This window comes from Triticum urartu, chromosome 7A (genome assembly GCF_056163025.1).
Source record: "Triticum urartu cultivar PI428250 chromosome 7A, HENAU_Tu73, whole genome shotgun sequence".
Taxonomy (NCBI): Eukaryota; Viridiplantae; Streptophyta; class Magnoliopsida; order Poales; family Poaceae; genus Triticum; species Triticum urartu.
The window spans coordinates 135,956,973-135,979,728 of NC_141879.1; the positions used below are offsets into that span (position 1 = coordinate 135,956,973).

At 49.5% G+C, this 22,756-nt stretch overlaps 4 protein-coding genes and 1 pseudogene across 6 annotated transcripts; 2 read left to right on the forward strand and 3 right to left on the reverse strand.

The window, feature by feature from the left end:
• Positions 1–215: 215 nt before the first annotated feature.
• Positions 216–4,365, reverse strand: LOC125520718 (nucleolar GTP-binding protein 1). Its single transcript, XM_048685701.2, has 3 exons — positions 4,221–4,365; positions 887–2,967; positions 216–481 (listed from the first exon to the last, which is right to left on the reverse strand). The coding sequence occupies exon 2, from the start codon at positions 2,936–2,938 to the stop codon at positions 929–931; it is 2,010 nt and encodes a 669-aa protein (XP_048541658.2). The 5' UTR covers positions 2,939–2,967; positions 4,221–4,365; the 3' UTR covers positions 216–481; positions 887–928.
• Positions 4,366–4,398: 33 nt separating this feature from the next.
• LOC125520719 (uncharacterized) lies at positions 4,399–9,213 on the forward strand. 2 transcript variants are annotated; one of them, XM_048685706.2, is made up of 8 exons: positions 4,399–4,534; positions 4,683–4,767; positions 6,792–6,856; positions 7,209–7,273; positions 7,562–7,668; positions 7,841–7,890; positions 7,981–8,063; positions 8,849–9,213. In XM_048685706.2, the coding sequence occupies exons 2-8, from the start codon at positions 4,713–4,715 to the stop codon at positions 8,961–8,963; spliced, it is 540 nt and encodes a 179-aa protein (XP_048541663.1). In that variant the 5' UTR covers positions 4,399–4,534; positions 4,683–4,712; the 3' UTR covers positions 8,964–9,213. The 2 variants fall into 2 exon arrangements, with proteins under 2 accessions (XP_048541663.1, XP_048541661.1); XM_048685704.2 differs by having other exon boundaries at positions 4,402–4,534; positions 6,789–6,856.
• Positions 9,214–10,778: 1,565 nt separating this feature from the next.
• Positions 10,779–11,682, reverse strand: LOC125521012 (uncharacterized). The gene has a single exon (XM_048686058.2). The coding sequence runs from the start codon at positions 11,559–11,561 to the stop codon at positions 10,935–10,937; it is 627 nt and encodes a 208-aa protein (XP_048542015.2). The 5' UTR covers positions 11,562–11,682; the 3' UTR covers positions 10,779–10,934.
• A 2,390-nt stretch (positions 11,683–14,072) lies between these two features.
• Positions 14,073–17,203, reverse strand: PRXQ (Thioredoxin superfamily protein). Of its 2 annotated transcripts, none has more exons than XM_048684473.2 (3): positions 16,875–17,193; positions 16,635–16,772; positions 14,073–14,541 (listed from the first exon to the last, which is right to left on the reverse strand). In XM_048684473.2, the coding sequence occupies exons 1-3, from the start codon at positions 17,079–17,081 to the stop codon at positions 14,233–14,235; spliced, it is 654 nt and encodes a 217-aa protein (XP_048540430.1). In that variant the 5' UTR covers positions 17,082–17,193; the 3' UTR covers positions 14,073–14,232. The 2 variants fall into 2 exon arrangements, with proteins under 2 accessions (XP_048540430.1, XP_048540429.2); XM_048684472.2 differs by lacking the exon at positions 14,073–14,541 and adding an exon at positions 14,628–15,320 and having other exon boundaries at positions 16,875–17,203.
• Positions 17,204–18,677: 1,474 nt separating this feature from the next.
• On the forward strand, positions 18,678–20,994 carry LOC147958559 (uncharacterized; annotated as a pseudogene).
• The last annotated feature ends 1,762 nt before the right edge of the window (positions 20,995–22,756 follow it).

The window sequence follows — 22,756 nt, forward strand, 5'->3', positions numbered from 1 at the left end:
CCAGACTAGATAACTCACCAAGTATGATTAAGTTCCTCTTGAGAAACAGCTACTCTGCCTGGAAAAATCACAAGTTTGCAAGCACTTGCCATTTACCAACCGCAAGCACTGGGGCCTGACAATGCTACGCGCAACTAAGGGGGTGCCCGTTGAAATTACTGAAACTCACAGGTTCCAGACCGAGGTGCAATATCACAGTATCAAAACATTTCACGAAAAGGAAAACAAGCGGCCCGTTCAAATACATTAATAACACCATCAAACAAAATTTGACTCCGCTCCACACAAGTGCAGAGTAAACCGAAGGTACAACCATGTAGTTCAGCAACGATATAGTCTAACAAAGGAGGACCAAGTGTCGTAACAGAGAGCAAAGGCCAGACACAAGTAAAAATGCAGTAGATAGTATCTCCTCCTGCCAGGTTGGTGCTGAAGCCTCCCGCAATGCCCAGCACGGAAAATGGCAGTGATCCTGTAGTTCCTGCACAAGGAGAAAATCAAAGGGCTGAGCTTCAACCTTACAATAAACATGTGGATGTAGCTCGAGCAATACTTTACAAACTTTTCTATAAGATCCTGGGTGCTTGCATCACCAATCACAAGTTTATGATGACGATGCTTTTACATATCTATATCTATTGAGAAAATTACTAATCCAATTTGACAGTATAATCCGTAAACAGAACTCGCAGCTAACTACACTGCAACCAATTGACTACAAGATCAGTGCTGGTTCTAACATTTGCATTCGATTTACAAAATCAGCATAATTTAAGGATTAATAACCCTATCCTTATGGGGAAAACAGAGTAGTTTTATGATCATACGGGAGAAAGATTTGTTAACTAGGTGGAAGAATAACCAAGTGAAAGCACAGTTTACACACCTGAATGAGTGATCGCAAGCAGCAATGTCCACATTGACTGGTTTATCGCCTCTGGGTCTTTCCAACTCCTCGTTTTCCAGAGAAGAGATGCTTCGGTTTCAAGGTGGGGATGACGCGATCCGCCTCTCCACGGCGAGCCTCCTTGTTCCTGTTCTTGACAGAGTCCCTCGATTTCTTGATGGCCTTCTTCTTTTGAGCAACGTCCCGGATCCCGTCACCTGGTACAACCTCTTCAATTGGTCGTGATTTGGACCTAGACCTCGACCTCGTACGCAGCTTCTTGTCGGAGTGCTGGCCATCAACGTCCATAGCGTCCTCACCATCAGCTCTGCTCAGTGACCTCTCACGCTTACGGCCTCTCGACTGGCTGCGAAGTCGGTTCACAGCGGCAGTAGGATCAACACCCATGGATGTGAGTTGCCTGCCCAGTCTCTTGGTTGTGAATTTCCTATCCTTGTCATGCTTCCTTGGAACAATAGGACGGCTCTCTGCAGTACTCTTTTTCATCCTATGCTCTTGGATGAGCATTGCCTTCTTCTTCCTAATCTTACCCAATATCTCACGCTGTTCTTCAGTTAACTCATCATGGCCATCAATCATGAAAGCATCCTGAGCAGCTTCTTCTTCAAGACGAAGACCCTCCTCCCTTTCCAGCTCCTCACACCTTTCCAAGATATCCGGATCCAGGAAATCAGCAACATTATGCCCATCCAATATCTCAGGGAGAATATCTTCCTTCCATTCATCATCAGCCAACAAGTAACGCTTTTTGAGACTGGCGGAATAGACACCAGCACCTCCATTCTCATTCTCAAGGTCCCTCTCAAGTTTCTTCTTTTCCTTTGCAGCAGCAATCGCTTGAGCTTCAAGAACAGCCTGAGGAATGCAAGTAGGCCTATCTCTGTTGTCACGAGGCTTGGGCATAGCAACATGAAACCTGTTTAAGCAGTCATTGATCTTCTTTGATTTCATCTTGATCTCCACCCTCTGCTCAAGAAGCCTCTCACATGCAGCATTTTTAACAGCCATCACACCCTCATCTGTTAAAGCACTCATAGTCAACAAAACACCCTCTTCACTAGGATCTCCACCTTGAGGTATAGTCTTCATAGCCTCTGACTTCATCTCCATTACTAGCTTCATGTCATCTTCAGAAAGCCCATCAAGCGGCTGCAAATCAGTCTTGTTGCACACAATGACCAGAGGCTTATTCATGAACAAGGATTTTATACTGTGGAAGAGTGCAGCTTGCTGAGCAATAGTGTACCCACAAGAACCAGAGATGTCCAAGAAGAACAGCACAGCAGCCCTCAAGTGGGCGAGAGCGGTGATACTGCACATTTCTATGATGTTCCTGTCCTCAAAAGGCCGATCAAGGATCCCAGGAGTGTCAATCACTTGGTACCGCAGATACTTGTAATCTGCATGGCCAACAAAAAGGGATTTTGTTGTGAAAGCATAAGGCTGTACGTCCACATCAGCCCTTGTAACCTTGTTCATGAAAGAGCTCTTCCCAACATTTGGATACCCACAAATCAAGATAGTACGGGTGTTTGGGTCAATTGATGGAAGCCTGGCCATGTGCTGCCTGATCTGCTCCAGGTATGCCAAACTAGGACTGATACGCTTTAGAACAGTACACATGCGACCGAGAGCAGCTACCTTCAGGCACTTGCACCGGTACAGGGTGTCTCCATACTTGAGCAGCCTCAGATAGTCCTTGGAGATCTTTGCAATGATATTTCTAGCTGTATTGATCTGACCCAAGGCAAGTTTGTAATGATCCTTGTTGTAGAGCACATGAAGGAGATCGCCATAGAAAGGGTGGATGTCATCCAGTCTGGGGAACTCATCGATGATGGTGGACAGCTTTTCATAGAAGTTCTGCTGGGTATAGCGAACCTTGCGCATATAGAACTGGCGAATGCGGTTGATAGCATAGCCCTTGTGGACAACAGTTGGTGTTTGCCTCTGAGTGCGGGACAAGATTATGTCGATGAAGTCCTTCCCAGGAGGGACAACAGTGATCTTCTTGAAATTATACTGCACCATCTTGCCGATGTAAGCTTGGCTACTTACTCCTGTGATACAAACAAAATGTCATGTCAATCCAATGCAGATAAACAGGTGAAAAAACTAATGCAGAAAAAAGTCTACACGCAAATGCAAGAAATCACAATTTCCAAAAATCATAGCCAGGGAGAAATCTAGCAAGCACTGCATAAAAAATACCTATCTGTAATCATGTGAAGACTCTAGATTCATGCCCATCATTATCAGTGCATCCTAGTTAGTAGTTACACACAAGGAAACCTTTGATTTATAATAAATACATAAGACAAAAGGGCCGGCTAACCGCAGTTTCTTTGTTGATGGTTCAACATAGTTCAAGGCTTCAAGCACAGGTATAAACAGTAGGGGTCACAACCAGGAGGCTAAGTCAGGACCTTAAACATGCACATCGTTCTTATATGAAAAAAAAACATCTATACACCTAGATACCAGCAAGTCAAGCCCCAGTTTCTTCGTTGATGGTTCAACATAGTGCAAGGCTTCAAGCACAAGAATAAACAGTTGGGGTCACAACCAGGAGACCAAGTCAGGGCCTTAAACATGCACACCGTTCTTATACGAAAGGAAAAAAGAAACATCTACACACCTAGATACCAGCAAGTCAAGCCCCAGTTTCTTTGTTGGCAGCTAAAAATAGTTGAATTGAACCACAAGTGTGCCCAGTTGCATCAGACCAGAACACTAACTCAGGATCTGAAACACTCGCACCATTCTTACATGGTAGCAACATCCTCTCATAGGAGGAAGTGCAACAGCAACACATGCATGCTTTTCATTCTCATCGCGTCAAATACTCGATGGATTGTACTACAAAATTAGCATAAATAAAAGTAGGAAGACAGCAGAAGTAGTTCCAACTTCTGACAAAATACCACGCCAGGTGTCTAAATCGGCTGCAACTAAACTAGCCGGGCAGCCTTGAATCAATCAGAAAAACATCAAATTAGAAAACTATTAGCCGACCATCGCCTATCTTCCGCATCAAATCAGCGAACCCTTATTGAGCCGCTTGTCACAAATCCTACAGTCAGATACGAGAGACACAGCGCGAAACAGATGAAGCAGTTGCTCTGTCCGCAAACTCTTGAGAGATTCAACCAGGGATGAGCATGGGCAGGTTGAACCAAGCCACAAATCTACACAAGCACGAGTCCACAGCCGCAGACATCCGCGAGGATCATCACGGGCACACGGCTATGCGAGACGGTCGGCACGCAGGGACGCGAGCGGAGAGCGGAGGGGGAAGTTGGGGGCTACTTACGGCGTGAGGCGGCGGCGGTGGCGGGACGGAGCTTCGCCTCGGTGGAGGCGGCAGGCGTCCGGCGGCGGACGGAGTGGGGAGGAGGAAAGAGGAGGGTTTAGGGAAGGGTTTCCTCCGGGATCTTATGTCCTAGCTAACGGGCTTTCCTCGCGGCCCATCTAACGGGCTTTCTCCAGCCCACTTACCCCCGGCCCACGGTACTGGAGGCGGCGGCGGTGGTTCGAGACCACACGGCCCCACCACGGCTCAGCCAGCCTCCTCCACCACACCCGCCGCCGTGGAAGGAGACCGGCGGCTGGCCCCCACCGCTTCCGGTAGGCTCGTCTCCTCGCCTCTCTAGCTTTTTCTTGATCCATCGCTCCCGCTGCTAGACTGTCTCTCTTGCTTCTGCGTGGTCATTCTTTGGGCCTGCAGCCCGGCGTTCGTGGTGCTGATTCGTGGTTTCTTGAATTGTTCTTCTAGGGTTCGGAGGCAGCAGGCTCCGCTGCTGCCATGCTCTCCAGGATCTCTCAGCTCGGGGCGCGGCTCCTGCGCGAGACCAGAGCTGGTTGGTATCTCCTCTCCACCCTTCTTCCTGCTACACTGTCTGTTACATTAGGAATTAGGAGAAAATGGTTGTGCTTGGACCTAATTAGGAATGGCTCAAGAACGTCAATTTGTATAAATGTGATGCATATGTGAAGTATGCTGTGCTTGGACCAAATGCTTCACATTTTGTGGCTACCATTGTAATGAGATAGTCATCGTTGATGTTAGCCAATTCCTGAGTTGGGAGTCATGTTTTTTATTTTATTTTTGACACTGAAGAGAGGGCTTTGTTTCATTAAAGCTATATAAGGTTCTTACAATCTTCAGAAACCAAAGCCCGGCATTGGTCAGGAGTAGAATTAAGCTCTTCAGAACCCTACCAAACCACTGATTCTAGCATTTGGCGCTAATTCACGGGCAACTCTATTGAACTCTCTCTCCCTCTTCACTTTCGCAAACTTGATATCTGCAACATGACTCTGAAGACTTTTGATTTCGTTGATAAGCCCGCATTCGCTGGACCTGACTGTCACTCCCTTTAGCATTCCTAACTTGTATCACATAGGCACAATCAGTTTCAATGGAAAAGGAGACCTGGCACGAAGAATTAGCAAGTACAATTCCTTCTTTGGTAGCTAACAGCTCAGCTTCTTCTGTATCCGAGCAAGTAACAGAACGAGCTGCACAAAAGAGAACATAACAGTCAGACCTTCTAGCCACAACACCAATACTAGCTTCGCCTGTCGCTGGAGAGAATGGTCTGTCTAGATTAGTTTTCGTCCAGCCAGACAATGGCGCCAACCAACACAGCGTCTCACCAGGTTCATTTCGGCTGTACACGTCCTCTGCTGGTGCCAGTGTACTAATTCCAGGCTCAAACATTGGGTGTTTGCGTTTATAGTCACCCAGCTTTAAGTTGCACATATTGAGACTAGCTGCACAGTTTTGGAGGAAAATAACTGAATCTTTTTTGCGAGCTTCTCCTTTATTGTGGATTACATCGTTTCTTAGGTACCACACTCTACACAAAAGAAGGACCAGCCCCCTTGTCTCCTTGCTTAGATTTGCAATCAAGATCAGCAGCCAATCTTTCCCTGTATAAGCAAACTGCGATTCTTCAGAAATATCCCACCCCTTCCTAACTTCCATACGAAGAGCTCTTGCCTTTGTACCAGTTAACCACTGCATGAAAATTATCTTCTTCTGCAACACCCCGTATAGAGCATGGGTTTCCATTTGTTTCTCTTTAGTAGCCAAGTTATCAGCAGCTAGGCGCCAGGGGAAAACACGAACTTTTATTAGGCACAGGGGCAGACCAAATATTACGCCAGATAGGTCTAGAACAGTCACCTGCTCTACTCGCAGCCTCTTGCACAGGACTCTCAACCGTGAGGTTATAAGCCAGTTTATAAGCACTTCTGAATGAGAACATACCATTTGTCTCATAGTTCCAGGCTATGAGATCTTTAAAATTATACTCGGGGAGGCGAATATTCAGGATTTGATCAGCATCGTGCAGGAGGAAACTTCTTGCAATCAGTTGAGTGTTCCACTCTTTTCTTCCTGGGATCAATAGTTGTTTGACTCGAGATAATCTTAAACTTCCCCTTTCTGAACTGATCTTTAGGTTACGATTCCCTGGCAGCCAATTGTCTCTCCAAATACGAACTTTACTTCCATCCCTAATCCTCCAGATAATGCAATGAGGTTCCCTCTTGGGTAGTATATGGCCTCGAGGAGTCTTGCACATATACTGTTTGGGAAAATGAGAAGACGCCAGGCTTGTCTAGTGAGCAAAACCTGGTTGAAAATCATTGAGTCTCTGAATCCAACACCTCCTTGAACTTCTGGCTTAGTGAGGTTTTCCCAAGCAGTTCAATGAACCCTCCTTTGATGTTTGATCCTGGTTTTCAGCCTACTAAAACTGTCTCGTCATGTTTCTTGATTACTTATTTTGAGAAACCTTCCGGGTTTACGCATGCCTAGTTTAGTGAAGGTATTTATTTTGTTCTGCATTCTCAACTTGTTGACTTTTTGCAGCAGGAAACTTGACAACCAATAGTGGCAATTACTACCAAGGTCAAGTCAGCCGGCATTCAGCCCCAGCGGTTAGTCCTTTTGTACTGTTATAATCGTTGCTAGTATAGAACATGGTTATGCCTTATTGCCTTGTGTTCCTGCTGTGATCGAGAATATAACCAAAGCAGCAATAGAATTGTTTTTTTCTATACATGATGCACACATTTCTTCTTCGTGTTTCAGATTCATTTTGAAGTTTGTTCAAAAAAGTAGAGATTATATTTTCTCTACCTGTATCATTTTGCCACCTACTCTACTTATATGTGCAAGTAAACATTGCCTTCTGCGTGTTCAATAAAAGAAAAGCATTGCCTTCTGTTGAAATCTGTTTGTATGTATGGAAGTGATGATTTATCATTTGCACTGGTCTTTATTTTTCAGAAGAGCATCCTCTTCTCCACCGCAACAAGTAGTCATCATGATGAAGGCGGTGAGGACAAGGAGAAGTGAGTGTGTTTGTCTTCTTCCATTTTTTATGCAGCATGAAATTTAAACACCTAGCCATCTTTGTAGCTTTGGAGTAAGCAGTATATTAGTCCAGACCATTTCCTAATGCTATTTTCTTTGTTAAACATTTTATCACCTTTTGATGGGCTTCTCCTTCCACATCTTGAGGAAATAGCGGCCTTGAACAATAGCTTGATCGGTTTTACTGAGTGTTAGTATTCAGCTTTAAGCAATTGTTTAATTTGGGTTAAAGAACTGGTCTTCTGAATTTTCCCTGCCCTGTACAGAATCTCTGTAACATTTGTGAACAAGGATGGCACTGAGAAGACGATAAGTGTTCCTGTCGGAATGTCCATGTTAGAAGCTGCTCATGAAAATGACATAGAACTTGAAGGTTTTTAAACTACCTGTGTTTATTCACCTCACACCCCATCACATGCACTGTCTGTTACATCACGTTGTCGTCTTTCACTTTTTAAATGGGCATATTAATGTGCCCTTTTACGATCTTGTCAGCTGATTTCAGTTTTAGATAATAACCTCGCCTACTATTTTGGTTACTGCAGGAGCATGTGAAGGGTCGCTCGCATGTTCCACTTGTCATGTCATAGTTATGGTATGTTGTAGATATAACCCATGCTGTTTTTTTTCTCTTCAGTTATAGAAGCTGAAAGTTCTTCTGACTAGCAAATTGAAACTTATCCAGGATGTAAAGGACTATAACAAGCTAGAGGATCCAACAGATGAAGAAAATGATATGCTTGACCTTGCATTTGGGCTGACAGAAACGTAAGTGGATATCTAGCTGCTAAAGGATTCTTTTTTGTTTATCCATCTTTTATGAATCCCTCAAGTTTAGTAGTATCTATGTGTCATGCAAACAAGCATATAGAAATATCTATGTTTCATGCAAACAAGCATATAGAAATATCTATGTGTCATGCAAATAAGCATATAGAAATATCTTATATTATGGGACGGAGGGAGTACTTATACATTGTGCCATTGTGAAAAAAATCCTTCCAGCATCTATATATGCAACCTTTAGGAACCATAAGTCGTGCTACAGTGTCAACCAGGAGGTTCAGGGTTTGGAGGAAACCAAAGTGTAGGACTCAAAAGTAGTACAGGAGTATGATAGGATAGCACTTGCCATCCTCGGGGATTGCATTGCCTCATTCCTACGCAAAAAATAGCTTTGAGGGGATGTGTAGTTTCCTCCAAAAACACAGGAAATTAATAGTATTCCTAAGGAATATTGTACCCCTTTCCTTCAAACCCAATGCATTTAATGAAAGTTTTCCTCTGGAATCCTTGTTCCTATGTTTTGCCTATGAGAATCCTTCAAACCGAATGAGGCCTTGTATTAGGCTATTAGCCATGAACGGGCATCAGATAGAACTAACTGATAGAATAGCAAATTATGTTATCCCACATGGCCATACAGGTAGGCTGTAGATGTATAAACGCCATTGTAGCTTTGTACTACAGTATTACTTCCTAAAAGAAAATTGTTAATTGTTTTATTTTAAATGTTTCGACCAAGAATAATTTGTTAAATTAACCTTTTTCAGGTCTCGTCTTGGCTGCCAAGTAATAGCGAAGCCCGAACTCGACGGCGTCCGGCTAGCGTTACCTGCCGCTACACGAAACTTCGCGGTAGATGGGTTCGTGCCAAAGCCACACTGAAGACAGCCATCAGTTTTGTACCTTAGCATCATCATGTAACTTCGCTACTGTATCGTCTCTGAGAGCCCCCGTGCCCTCGGACTTGGATCTGTCCTCATTTTATGAGCTCCTTGGTCAGTGCAAGATCATCAGTGTGTAGTACAACTGGCAGTGGGTGAATACTGAATAAACAATTAATGTTTGTGACACCCCGTGGGCGATATTATTTGGAGGGGAAGAAATAAAAGCTTGCTCCGTAGAGGTTCTATTATTGGTGAGTGGATCTTGTCTTGTTTCTACTGCGTTGTTGTGTTTAGTGTTAGTTACCCCCTCTGTTCGCAACAAAGCTGTACTAAATCAGCGACAATTGATATGGGTCGGAGGGAGTAGCTTTCTTCTAAATCGGATGTGTATAGACGTGTTTTTGTGTGTTCGTTCACTTATTTCAGTTTGTATGCAGTTCATATTGAAATACATAAAACAACTTATAATTGGAAAGGTGTAGGTTTTTTGTGGAGAGAATCCTGTTGGATAAATTACGACTGTCGAGTCTACCTGTTGAGGAGTACTGTTCAGACAAAGAAGAGCCATGATTATGTGCTGCCAAGCACCGACCACAACCACTACGCCACTGCAGCAGAGCCACAAGACCGACCTACGCTACACTACACAGGCGGCGAGACGAGATCCGACCACCAACCGTCCGTCCGCTAGTCCGTCCGTTCTGGGCCATTCACGCAGGGTTTAAAAGAAAGGCGCCCGACCGTCCCCGAGCCGAGCCGAGCCAGGACAAGCCGCCGCCCGAACGGGCCAACGAATGCCGCCGCCGGTGTCCGGCGGGCCACACAAGTTACCATCAGTCATTCCAGCCCGTGACGGAAGGCTCGCTTCAAGCTTGAGGCATATTTCCTCCGGTTTATAGGGCTTATCTCAAAATTTTAGTTTTTTCATTTTATAAGATTCAATTTGGTTGTTTTCCATCATATTCAGATTTCAAGATACATTAAATCATTGCATGCAAGTATTAAGAGAAAATTGACCAATGCATGTAATTTATGCATGCATGCATTGCAATTAATGCATTGGTAAACATACTTTTTTGAGAAAAACAAAAGCATTAATTTGATGCTTTTGCAAACTACAAAAAGTATTTCACCACTCACCATCTATCTTGGTTGGTGAGATTTTTGAATTAAGCCTTATAAATCGGAAAGGAAGGAATACGTGCGTGCGTGTGCAGTAATGTCGCACCCAACCGGGTGCCCCCCGCACCAACCGTGGCAACGTTAACTGCAGGGCGCCGTGGTAGGTGCAACGGGCATACGGACCGTGCGTCTGAATGTCCGGTGGCGGCTCAGCTACTGCTGCCATTACCACCATCAGCTTGACGATCGGAGAGCGAGGCATGTGGGGTTCGTTCACGGAGTCCTGTCCTGGCACGGTGTCGTGTGGTGAATTTGTTGGTGACTGGCTCTGGCTGGTTGCTTGATTGATCACTCTGTCTGGCTGCTGCTGCTGCTTTGCTAGTGCTAGTGGAGGGAGAGTGCCGAGAAAGATAGGGCCTTCCTTCTGGAAGGGCGCAGAGGTAGGTGAGGCACATCATCACATGATGTATAGTAAACTTGCGTGTCGTCCCGTGTGATTGGCAAGAAACGTCACGTCCAAACCATTTTGTCAACATGAAATCAGCTGCAGCTATGGAGAAAAATAATAAGCTTTTGGCTACACTGGTACGTAGCCATTCTGTTACTGCCAATGGTAACTAGCATTTGCAAGGCAACAGGTGTTGGAAATCGCATCGCAAGGCATCGTCAGCATTCAGCGGAGGAGCTCGAGTTGCAGGCAGGCAGTAACCGATCGATTGCATGGACGAAAACATTGTATGTGCAGTGCAGGTTACATGGGCTACCTGATTAAGCTACGGAAACATTTTGCTTCCACCTAAAAAGATTACAATTTATTGCCAATTTTTTCATCTAAAAATGAGGCAGATCAGAAGCTCGAGACGGTGCCAGCTCTGCCCATCCGTCTCCGGCTGGCCGCCGCCGTCATGAAGCTCCTGTCGGCGCCTTGATCCCACAGCCGCACCACGCTGCCGCTGAGCGCCCTCGGGCTCAGGTACCGGCCGGTCTCTGCAGCCGTCGCCGGCATGAGAGGCACCAGAGGCCTCACGACCTCCCATTCGAAAGGATCCATCTCCGCCGGCCCGTACACGCCGTAGTCATCTTCCGGATCCCGATCCTCCTCCGCCTCCTCGTCGTCGCTCTCCACGTCGCAGCATCCGACGCAGCCGCAGTCGTGGTAGTACGCCGTGTACCTCTCCCTCGGCGACAGCGCCGGCAGCGACGACGACGACGTCGCCTCACACGATCTCCAGCTCCCGAGCGACCTCTCCGTCTCCGCTGGCACCAACAACGGGGACGTATCCAGCTCCACCAAAGGCTTCGAAGATCCTTCGGTTATAACGGTGGACGACGGCGTGGAGGAGCGCAGGCGCCAGACGCCGGCAGCGGCGGCCGCGGCGAGGACGGCGGCGAGGCAGGTCCACGCCGCGGCGGGCTCGGGGAGGGAGTGGATGCGGAAGGCGACGGCCTCCAGCGGCTGCTCCAGGATCTCCATCTCGAATCCTCGATCGCCGGCGTTTCTTGGTTTCGTCACTTGGTGGTTGCTCTGTGCCTCTGTTTGCGTCTCGGGGAGGGGAGGAGCGAGTGAGCGGGGTGGGCAGGAAGGTGGAGAGCAGAGGGAGGTATTTAATGGCGGGTGGGGAGGCGGAGTGCGGGTGATTAAATCTGGGCCGCTGGATGGTGAGGCCAAGGTGCGGATCGGCGGAAGATGCTGGGGATCGGCGGGGAGGGATTAGGGGAGATGCCGCGCCGGATGCCGGATTTTCCATCTTATTATTTTCTTTCTTAATAATTTGGTTGTGTTATTACCGTTCCTCCTACTGCAGTTGCAAGGTGGGGTGGGCCCCTGGAGGTGTATGCTACGTGCACCAAGGGTCTCGTTGATTCATATGTCTTTCATGTTTTTTTTCGGTTTTCTTAAAGAACTACCACATGTTTGTTTAGCAAACAAATTACAATGTGGCGAACTAATCCTAGCTCAGATGGTTAAGTTTTTATGGTGGAAACCAGTCCCCCAAAGTTTAAGTCCTAGGCTTGGCATTGATGCCCGCAATTTTCTGAATTTATTTAAGGCTTTCTGGTGATGCCCGTTCATTGTGAGGAGACGTTTTGGTCGGCTACGGAGGCGCCTATGATGACTTCGTAAATCTTAAGATGATGTGTTGGCTTAGTCTCTCGTAGGTTCTCATAGGGGTAGGGTGTGTACATGTGCGCTCAGAAGGGTTAATGGGCGTATGTATGAGCATCTCTATGTGTTAAAACAAACAAATTACATTGTGTACACAGGTCACTCCAAGAGACCTCGGAGGTCCCTGTGCCCAAACCTACTAGTCACCCATCATTGGGCTCCGCCGCCGATGTGCACCATCGGAGAAGGTGCGCGAGCAACCGCCACACCGAAAGAGCTCTGTTGCAAGGCATGCTACCTATTGAGCTGGTTAAACGACTTGTTGCACGCGACATAGCCGAGTCTTTGTGACACGCCAGTCAGGGATCGTCCCCAAGTCCGCCAGATCCTGGTGCCGCCATCTTCATCCAACATGGTCAGAAAAGACAATCACTGCAACCAGACACCATTTGCACGCCACACTCCAAAACAACCACACACTCTTCACAAGCTATGTTGTCGCCCAGGAGGCCAGGAGGATGTCGAACATCGTCCACCACATCCTAACATCACTCGAACATAGACCAACGAGACACGGTGGGTATCTATTCCTTGACACTGCTGATTTGATTGGCATCATGAGCAGAGAGAAGTAGAGCCATCTTATTATGACGCAGTGTTAATCCCATTGTCGATTAAACACCTCTATGGACTAAGCCTATCCTATCTACTCATCAAAGCAAAATTGTCCACACCAAAGTGGCAGACGGAGGGCCCAAGAGCCCACAACCGAGGAGATGCATATACGTTAGCGGGCAAATTTGTTTTCCCAAATGAGTCGGACAATTATCTGTTATGATTTCTTTGATCGACGATGCACCTGCACTCGTGTTTATCAGGTAAACTGAAATTTTAAAGCGGCACAATGTATTCATATCTAGATAATCAAGCATTCTTTTAATAAAAATACGAGATATTAATAGGGTGATGTTCTATTGACATGCGAAACTCCAAGTTCAAACACATCATGGGATGTGAGCCATGAAAAAATAACAGCATTGCATATTGCCAAACAATAACACCAATATTCACCTCTGAATCCTTTTTTTTTCAATATCTTTGGTCAAAATGAAAATCGGCATTTTGAGAAAGGTTCATGATTTTCTATTTTGGGCAGTGATTTTGTTTTTTCCTGTCCCAAGCTTCTCCGATGTCAAATCGCCATGAAATTGGCACGCCTTTAGAGAACTTGTTCGTCTTTGATGTGCAAAATTTCCAGATTCGTTTTTTTTGTTGCTCTTATGTCTACGTTGCTGTTCATTCGAAGCATCTGTGCCCATGATCAGCTATGGATTACCTCTAAAACTGACCCTCACAAGTTGTAGCCAGAGTCGAAGGCAGAGTGAAACGAATCGTGTGCGTGGGCCCGTGGTGCGCTTTAGCGGTATCGCCGCCCATGCGATCGAGCCGGTCCGGTCGGGACGGTGGTGGGGCTTTCGGCCTGGTGATAGGATGAGCCGCACATCCGGTTGCCGCCCGCTGACCAGTGAGCGCCGGGCGCATGGCCGGCCACCTGGTTCACGAGGGTTTGTCATCCATTTGTGCAGTGCAGTTTGGGTTAAAAAAGAAGGTTCAGGTTGATTCGTGGCGGGCGTGGCTCCGTAAGATCCCCGTGCCGTGCACGATACCGGCTGCGCGCGTTCCTGCTGGCGACGCCTATCCAGTAGAGAGTTGTACACAAGCTGAATTGCAGTAGGTTCTGGTAAATTTACAGGCGCCGCGTCGAAGGCTGTCGCACAAGTCAATGCATGGCTCGGTGTCGCTCACGGTGAGAAACGTAGTTACCTACCTACGTACTCCCCCGTTTCGTTCTGTATTTAACTGTAAGAAGGTGCGCACTGCTGGCGAACTGAACATATTCAATACATGTACACTGGATTACACATCAAAACAGCTCTACGCATGGATCATGTCCAGGAGTATATCATATCATACGATTACATCGGCAGAGACCGATCGATCGACGGGAAAAGAATCTTTGAGAGAAAGTTGTTCAGATTCAGAGGTTCTGGATGATCTTGAGGGTCTCGCCGATGTGCTTCTCGGGCTGGAACTGGTTGTTGTAGATGTACTGCACCACGCCCTTCTTGTCCAGCACGTAGGTCTGCCGCCCGGGGAGCGTCCCGAAGAGGTCCGACGGCACCCCCCACTCCTTGCGCACCTTGTTCCCCTCGTCGCTCAGCAGCGTGAAGGGCAGCCGGTACTTCTTGGCGAACGCCTTGTGCGACGCCGCGTCGTCCCCGCTGATCCCGATCACCTCCGCCCCCGCCTTCTTGTACTTCTCGTACGAGTCCCGGAACGCGCACGCCTACACGTTCAGATCATTGGATCCAATCCAACGGACAACAATCACTATCACATGCAGATACACACAGTTCATCATCCAAAGAACAATGATCTAATATGTGTCACCTTTTTATTATTGCTCTCAAAATCATGCATGTTTCGTCCAAGATCAGCCAGACATACTACGTACAAATACCCTAATTAACTAGCTATTTAGAGCTACTGCTCGTACATGTAGACGAAGTCGGAGTTGCCGGCCATGGCGTTGATGACCTGGACCGTCAGCACGGCGCCGCCGGCCATGACCACGATGATGAGCACGGCGGTGATGGGGTTGCGCAGCAGCTCGTAGATGGGCTGCACCAGCGCCCACGCGAACCCCGTGCTCACCGTCAGCGCGTACAGCCCGTACCGCCGCATGTTGTCCCAGAACTCCTCCAGCAGCGGCCCCTCCGGCCCCAGCGCCATCGCCGGGCCCGCGTCCACCGACAGCGCCAGCGCCAGCGCCACGCCCACCGTGATGCCGCCGATCAGCGCCCACGTCGGCAGCTCGCACGTCCGCCCTCCTCCGTTGGCGACGGCCTCCTCTTCGATGGGCTGCTGCCTCCTCGGCGTCGCTGCTTCCATGATTTCTTCAGACGGTATGGTCATGGCGACCCGGTGGTGTTGTGGAGTGGGGTTAGGGGAGGAGAGGCCAGCTCGGACGGTGGTGGAGCCATGGCGTTTGGAAAGGAAGGGAGACCCAAGTGGTGAGCTAGCTCCGGCAGAACCAAGAGGATTGAATGTCTTCTGGCGAATGATCTGATTTGGACGAAATTTGATATATTAACAAGTGGCAAATAAATAGAGCTACTACTGTATTTAAATCATAATAGAATTAATCTCTGGCTCGATCCAACTAATATATAATCCTCTGCACGAGGCAAAAAATGAATGACAATTTTCACGTTTGTCGTATGTAAGTTGCTTTTTTTTTCCAGGGGATATGTATGTAAGTTGCCTGGAAATACAATTAGGGTCGGTTGATTTAGGAAGAGAAGGAGGCGGAGATGTGGGCCCTGCAGTGTGCAGTAGCGAGACACAAGGTCGTCGAAGAGGCCAAGCGGGAAGCAACCGGATCTAGGGTTGAAACGGCATGGTGTCGTCGGTGGAGGTGGGAAGGGGTGTCCAAGATTGAGTGGTTCGGGTGCAGTGCTGGTTAGGGGGCTCACCCGAGCTCAAGAAGATGGCACGGTTAGAGCGATGACCGGGAGCAACAGCATACTAGAGAAGGTGGCGGCTTGGGAAGGGTATGGGCGTATGGCGGCGAGCCGATGCCATCGACAATGCGTGGCGGTGGCAGGTTGGCCGGCTGTTGTTTGAGCGGAGGAGGAGAAAGAGGATGAGTGGTAGGAGGAAGAAGACGGACGCCGGCTGTTGTATTACAATCCAAGACGACTGATATATAGTTGATCTCATAATTTTTCGCATGAACATCCACGTTGATGCCTTTTTGTGTGACGTATCTACCTAGAGAAGGAGAGGATTGTGAAGGAGGAGAAGGAAGAGCGAGGAGAACGCAATGATGAACACCCTATAAGCGAGTAGATGGACAGTATATACTCCTCCCGAGGCTTAGAACAACTCTAGCAAAGTCGCCATAATAATTATCAATATGATGATTCTAGCACAAAAAAGGCACCCTAACAGAGTCGCCATATATGTTAGAATCGTCATAATTTATGTAGCATCCTCCATATCTGACCTTCGTGGCTCGATATTTGACGTCTTGGTGCCAACTTCTGAAATGCACTCCATATGACAGTTCCATGTGGCAGGAAACTTCAGTGCCCCCCACGGCCCACCTCACGTGAGGTCCCAAGTCTATATTAAACCGCCTAGTACATGCTGATGTATTATAAGGTGTATTTTTCTGTGTGAAAAAGTGTCATTTTCTAAAAGTCGAAATTTGACTTTTAGAAGAGAAAAACAATACATTCTAAAAAGAAGGGATATGCTTATAGTCAGTGACGGCATAGATTGGCATGCTGACGGACAAAGTGGTAAATTGTCCCTATTAGTTTTCCGGTGGACCAATCAATCGATGCACGGAACTGTCGCAGAAAGATGACTGACCTGTTTGGTGCAGCCCGGCGTCTCATCGGCGGGGTAGAAGTAGAGGACGACGGGCTTGCCCTTGAACTTGGAGAGCGACACCGTCTTGCCGTCCTGGTCCTTGAGCGTGAAGTTGGGCGGCACGCTGCCCTTGCTCACCTGCAACCACCACCAAAATCCAACCCACTTCAGTCACCAGTTCATTCACCACGCATGAGTTCCCCACGAGCGCGAGATGGTTAGCGAGGTTTGCATACGCACCTTGCCGCAGACGATGCCCGTGGACGCCGCGCGGCGGCGCGGCGCAGGCGCGAGTGCGAACGCCGACGCCGGCGCCCTGAGGCCGTGGAACGCGGCCGAGGTGGAGGGCCTGCAGAGGCGCGCCTGGGACGGCGGCGACGACGACGAGGCGCGAGGGGCCAGCAGGGCGGACGGCTTGCAGCAGGCCGTGGAGGCGGCGAATGCCATCTTGGCTGGATCGAGGTGAAGGGCTCGCCTCAGCCGCTCCTCTGCTTCCTGGTTTCTCTCGAGGAAGCGGGAGCCTCGTGTGATGGATGGTTAGTTCGTGGCGAGGGGATATCAGGATGAGGTCGGAACGGGGGGTTTTGTGACCACGTGGCGTAACCTGCTGCCCTTTGCTGTTTGAGTGAACTTTTTTTTTTTTGCGCTGGAGTGAACTTTAGTTTGCTTCATCTACTGGGGAGCAGGGACCAACACCCCAAAATGCAACTCCACACGATTTAATTAGTAACCATCCAGAGAAGTTTGTATAAATGCTTGATCATATCGAGCAAGATGTCGCTTTTGGACTACACACTTGTTATTGAAGCTACATTGCATGTAGCTCCACGTGTTCTTCCTATATTGTTAACGCTTTTTGACATGATTCGACCGGATTCTTGGATGTTGGTAAAGAGACGTAAGAATGATCGCCGGAATTGTGCACGATCGGCGCCAGAGGTGGCCGCGGCTTCGTCGCCGGCGGCCACGGCGACCCAGATCCGTGCCGCTCGCCAGGAGCGTTTGAAACGACTCCTGGGCCGAGCTGAGCCGAGCGCTGTTGGGCCGGCTGGTTCTTTTGGGCCTAAAACTGATGGGTATGAGGCCCAGCCAGTAGTGGATCCAATTGATACAGAATTCCGAGACGCATGCACGATACGTTCGTCATCGTCTTTTCCACCGCCGCGTCCTAGGGTTGCGCGACGTCGTCTGCCGCACCTTCGCTCCGCCGGACCTGGCCGAGCGTGCCGCATCCCTCCCCTTGGCGCGATGGCGGGGTCGGCTGGAGCTCCTCCTCCTGGGAAGAGGCCGCTTACGCCCAGCGGGGCTGGCCGGACCTCCAGGGCGCCACTGCCTGGCCAGGGCAATGGCCGGGGCGCGCCGCCGCCTGGCCAGGGCGTTGGCCGGGGATCGCTGCCGCTGGCCCAAGGGAGTGGCAGGGGCGTCCTGCCGGAGCCGGCTTCGGCCGTCGACCGAGCTGGTGGGCAGCTTCCTAGGGCTGCGGCGGGGCGCGGGTCTGGGGGTTAGGCTGCGGCTAACTTGCCTGCCGGGGCAGCTATGGGGCGGCCGCCGGCTCCGGTTGTGCGAGGAGGACATGCCTCCGGTCCTCGGCCGGTCGTTCCGGGCGGTGCGGCGGTTGCATCTGCGGGCCGGGGAGCTGCGCCACCAAGGGCGCCGGTCCCTCCTCCCCACGTAGTTACTCGACCGACCATGCCATCGCAGACCATCGGTGTTGTGGCTGTGCCCCGAGGTCAATGGGGGGATGACGGTTACGATGCCTATGGGGTTGGCCAAAACTGTGGCTCTTCATCCACGGGTGGCGGTCGGCGCTATGCGTGGCAAAGTGATGGTTCGGCAGAGAGGCCTTTCTTGGGTCCTTTAGGCGGCTTTGTTGAGGGGACTGCTGATCCGGGTCTTCGGCAGCGAGGAGGTTTCCGAGGCCATCGTGGTGGTCGGGGCGGCCGGGGGGCCCGGTACCGTCCACGTCCTCCGCCACCACCGGTTGCTGTCGACCAGATGGCAGTTGATGGGACTGCCGAGGAGCCTGTACTCACCGGTCGCGCAATGGAGGTAGTGACGGCTCTTGCTACGGTTCAGGTTCCTGAGAACGAGGTTATGACCGATGTGTCTACGGAGTTGACAGATATAGCTGAGGCTGATAGGGCGTCCAAGTGGGCGCGCAGGAAGGAAAAGATGCTTTGTTATTGTTGCGGCGACAAGGGACACTTCATTGCGGAGTGTGTGGCTCTCTTATGTGATACCTGCAGTAAACTGGCACATGACTCTGGGGAGTGTCCGTTACTGCGAGATCTGGCACCGTCACTCATGATGTATGGAGTTTACTGTGATGAGCTAACTTTTTTCGAGTCTCCGAATGAGCGAGAGGTGTCTGATGAGTCCACGAGTATGACCACGGGGATTGTCAAGGTCACCAGAGGGGAGGTGTCTGAGTCACAGATCGTGTAGAGGCTCAGAGAGTTGGCCCTTGGGGATTTCCAGTGGGACCTTGTCAGTCTTGCTGATAAGATGTTCAGAGTTGAGTGTCCTTCCGTGGAGGATTTGCAGAGGTTGTTGAGTTTTGGGATGTGTAAGGTGCCGGGAACGAATGGCATCCTTGAGTTTCAGGAGTGGAAGCATACTGAGCCTCAGGGCGTGCCACTTACTCAGGCGTGGTTGCGATTTTCCGGGGCTCCATCTAAGCCACTGCAGGATGCTCGGGTTGTGGCCAGCATGGGCATTTTAGTAGGGAAGCCTAAGCGTGTGGACATGGAGTTCACCAGAGCTCACGGGATTGCTCGGGTTCTGGTTAGTATTCTGAACATTGAGTATGTGCTGGAAGTGGTTAAGTGGGCTTATCGAGGCAGGATTTATAATCTGGTTATTGAGTTTGATGATGAGAGCCTTCTGGTTGCGCCGACTCATGAGTCTGACGTGGATATGCACGAGGGTGATGGCAGCGCGGGAGCGCAAGAGCCGCCGGTCGAGGACTCTAGACGACTGTTGTCCAAGGGGCCGGGGTCCGAAACCGCGACGACCAGGGATGGAGCAGCCCCACCCTCTTCGGTGCCTTCGACGACTCTGAGATTTGGGTCTTTCGAGCCCTCTTTGGCACCTCCGAGACTGTGGAGTGATTGGTTCGAGTCTGAGGAGGCTTTTGAGCTCGAGTTGCCTGTTTTGGGGGTTGAGGGTACTGTGGATACCATTCCTGGGGATCTTGGGGGTTCTTCGATCTCGATCTGTGGGAATGAGGAGGTGAGTCGGCAGGTGGCCACTCCCCCTCGCACTCAGCACTCGGCACCTCCTCAGGAAGTGACGTAGCTTGTCATGCCCGGCTTGTCAGGGGGAGCCCTGGGGCAGGCGGCCTCGGGTTGCTCCCCTACTGTTGAGGAAGGGGACTCGGGGCAGGTGGCTCTCATGTCCTTTTCTTCGTTGGGAGGGGGTCTGGGGCAGGAGGCCTCGGATACCTCCTCTCCCGCCGCGTCTACCATTCGGCTCGTGGCGCCTACGGGAGAGGGCTCGGGGCAGGTGGCCTCGGAGCCTTCTCCTTCGACGCCTGTGGGGGCGGCTTCTCCGGTGCTGGGGGGTGCGAGGGCAGGCGGCCCTTGTACTGCCTCCACCACCTTTCCTGCCGGCCCCGTCCTGCGGGGCAGGGCAGGAGTCTGAGATCTTGGTGAGTGCCGGTCCACTCTCTGGCGAGGCTGTGGGTGAGCCCGTGCAGATGGATCGGCCTTCTGGTTGGGGTGAGGCAGGAGGCCTGACCTCGAACGCAATCTCTCGGGAGGAGGTCATTGCGTTTGGAGGGATTCAGGATCCGATGTCTGAGGGGCGCCGGGTGAGTGGCCGTCTCCAGACACAGCCGGACGTGTACGACACTCAGCAGCGGTGCGCCATGAGGGCGGCCAAGCTTCGTGACGTCGAGGTCACTACTGGTATGTCGGTCAATATTTCTAATTCCATTCTACATTTTTCAAATGATGAGATTGTTGAAAATGCAAATCAACTAGGAGTTTCGCTGGGTAGTAATGACACTGAAATCTCTAATTCGGTTAATGATTTGCTTGATCTAGAGGCTGAGCAAGCCTTAGAGATGATTCGTAATATTGCGGCTGTTAAACCCATGAGTGATTCTGAGGCTGATGCGCTCAGGGTCAGGGTGCTCGACAATTTTTGTGCGGATCTTATGCAACCTATTACTGAGGGGGATCTATAGGATGATTCTACTCAGATACTTTTGGCTAGCCCCTCTAGGACTGGTTGTGAGGACCAGTTGCAGTGTCAAACTGTCCCCAAGCGCAAGTGGAAACGGAAGGTGTACCCGGTGTCCGCAGCGCGTAGGAGTACTAGGATTCGTACGGCAAAAAAATTCCATGATGAACTATAAAAGGAATCTTTTGGAATAGCAGAGGTCTAAAGGACTTGGCTAAAAGAAGGTTTCTTGCTGAGGCGTTTGTCGAGCATCGTTTAGACTTTATCGCTCTATCGGAGACGGGTAGAGATAATTTTGCGCCTCAATTTCTAAATACTTTGTCGGGGGGGTATAGATTTTGATTGGCATTGCTTGCCGCCGAGAGGGAGATCGGGTGGAATCTTACTCGGCGTTAGGTGCGAAACACTTGAGGTTCGTAGTGTTGTTATGGGGGACTTTGCAGTCAAGTTTCGGGTGCGGTCGAAGGAAGATGGGTTTAATTGGGCGCTGGTTGCGGTATATGGGGCTGCGCAGCCCGAGCTCAAGCCCGAGTTCTTGGCTGATCTCGTTCCGATTTGTGGTTCCGAGCAGTTGCCTATCTTGGTGGGGGGTGATTTCAATATAATTAGAAGGCGTGAGGATAAGAACAATGATAACTTTGACGGCAGATGGTCGTTCATGTTCAATACTATCATTGAAAGTTTGAACCTGAGAGAAATTGAGCTCTCGGGTAGAAAATTTACCTGGGCTAACGCGCTGCCAAATCCGACGTATGAGAAGTTGGATCGAGTGTTGGCAAGTGTTGATTGGGAACAGAAGTTCCCTCTGGTAACAGTCCAGGCCCTGTCCCGTGGTATTTCTGACCACACGCCCTTATTTGTGGACTCTGGTGATCCCTCCCACCTGGGGAACAAGAATGTGTTCTCCTTTGAGATGGCTTGGTTTGAACGTGAAGGCTTCCTTGATCTCGTGGCTAGAGAGTGGGCTAAGGATTCAGGAGGGAAGACTGCGCTTCAGCGCTGGCAGAACAAGATTAGGCATTTGAGGAGTTTCTTGCTTGGATGGGCTAAGCATCTTAGCGGGATTTATAAGGTCGAAAAGGAAAGGCTCCTATCCCTTATTCAGTCCCTAGATGTAAAAGCAGAAACCACGATACTGCCGGCCGTGGAGCTTCATGCCAAGCTTGACGCGGAATTGAGGCTGAAAGAACTTCTTAGGGAAGAAGAGTTGAAGTGGGCGTTGCGGGCCAAGGTCCGGCGAGTAGTCCAGGGGGACGCGAACACTCAATTATTTCACATGATCGCTAATGGTAAGCATCGAAAAAAGAGGATCTTTCAGCTTGAGCAAGACAAGGGTACAATTGTAGGACAGGAAAACCTAAAATTGTACATTACTGAGTACTATAAGCAACTGTTTGGTCCTCCAGAAACGAAATGTGTGTCTCTGGATGAGTCCAGGGTTGAGGATGTTCCTCAGCTCACAGCAGTGGAGAATGATATTCTTACGGCTCCTTTCTCCGAGAAAGAGGTACTTGAGGCCATTTCGCAAATGAAAAATAACAAGGCGCCGGGCCCCGATGGATTTCCAGCGGAGTTTTATAAGAAATGTTGGCATATCATTAAAGGGGATTTGTTGCCTTTGTTCAATGATTTGTTTGCTGGACAGCTTCATCTTTTTCAGCTAAATTTTGGAACGATCACCCTTCTTCCTAAGAAAACAGAGGCTGTGAGAATTGAGCAATTCAGGCCAATCTGCCTTCTTAATGTTAGTTTCAAAATTTTCACCAATGTCGGGACCAATAGGCTCACACAGATCACGCATGCTGTTGTGCAGCCTACCCAAACTGCTTTCATGCCGGACAGGAATATCCTTGAGGGGGTAGTGGTCCTTCATGAAATGCTCCATGAAATCCACACGAAAAAGCTGGATGGGGTTGTTTTCAAAGTGGATTTAGAAA

Excerpts from the sequence above, each read along its gene's own strand:
- LOC125520718 (XM_048685701.2), bottom strand. The coding sequence starts at position 2,938 with ATGGTGCAGTATAATTTCAAGAAGATCACTGTTGTCCCTCCTGGGAAG.
- LOC125520719 (XM_048685704.2), top strand. The coding sequence starts at position 4,713 with ATGCTCTCCAGGATCTCTCAGCTCGGGGCGCGGCTCCTGCGCGAGACC. Across the intron at positions 4,768-6,788 it reads CCTGCGCGAGACCAGAGCTG|CAGGAAACTTGACAACCAAT; the intron begins GTTGGTATCTCC and ends GACTTTTTGCAG. Across the intron at positions 7,891-7,980 it reads CTTGTCATGTCATAGTTATG|GATGTAAAGGACTATAACAA; the intron begins GTATGTTGTAGA and ends AAACTTATCCAG.
- PRXQ (XM_048684472.2), bottom strand. The coding sequence starts at position 17,081 with ATGGCATTCGCCGCCTCCACGGCCTGCTGCAAGCCGTCCGCCCTGCTG. Across the intron at positions 16,773-16,874 it reads CGGGCATCGTCTGCGGCAAG|GTGAGCAAGGGCAGCGTGCC; the intron begins GTGCGTATGCAA and ends TGGTGGTTGCAG. Across the intron at positions 15,321-16,634 it reads CGCCGGGCTGCACCAAACAG|ATCATTCGCCAGAAGACATT; the intron begins GTCAGTCATCTT and ends CGTCCAAATCAG.
- LOC125521012 (XM_048686058.2), bottom strand. The coding sequence starts at position 11,561 with ATGGAGATCCTGGAGCAGCCGCTGGAGGCCGTCGCCTTCCGCATCCAC.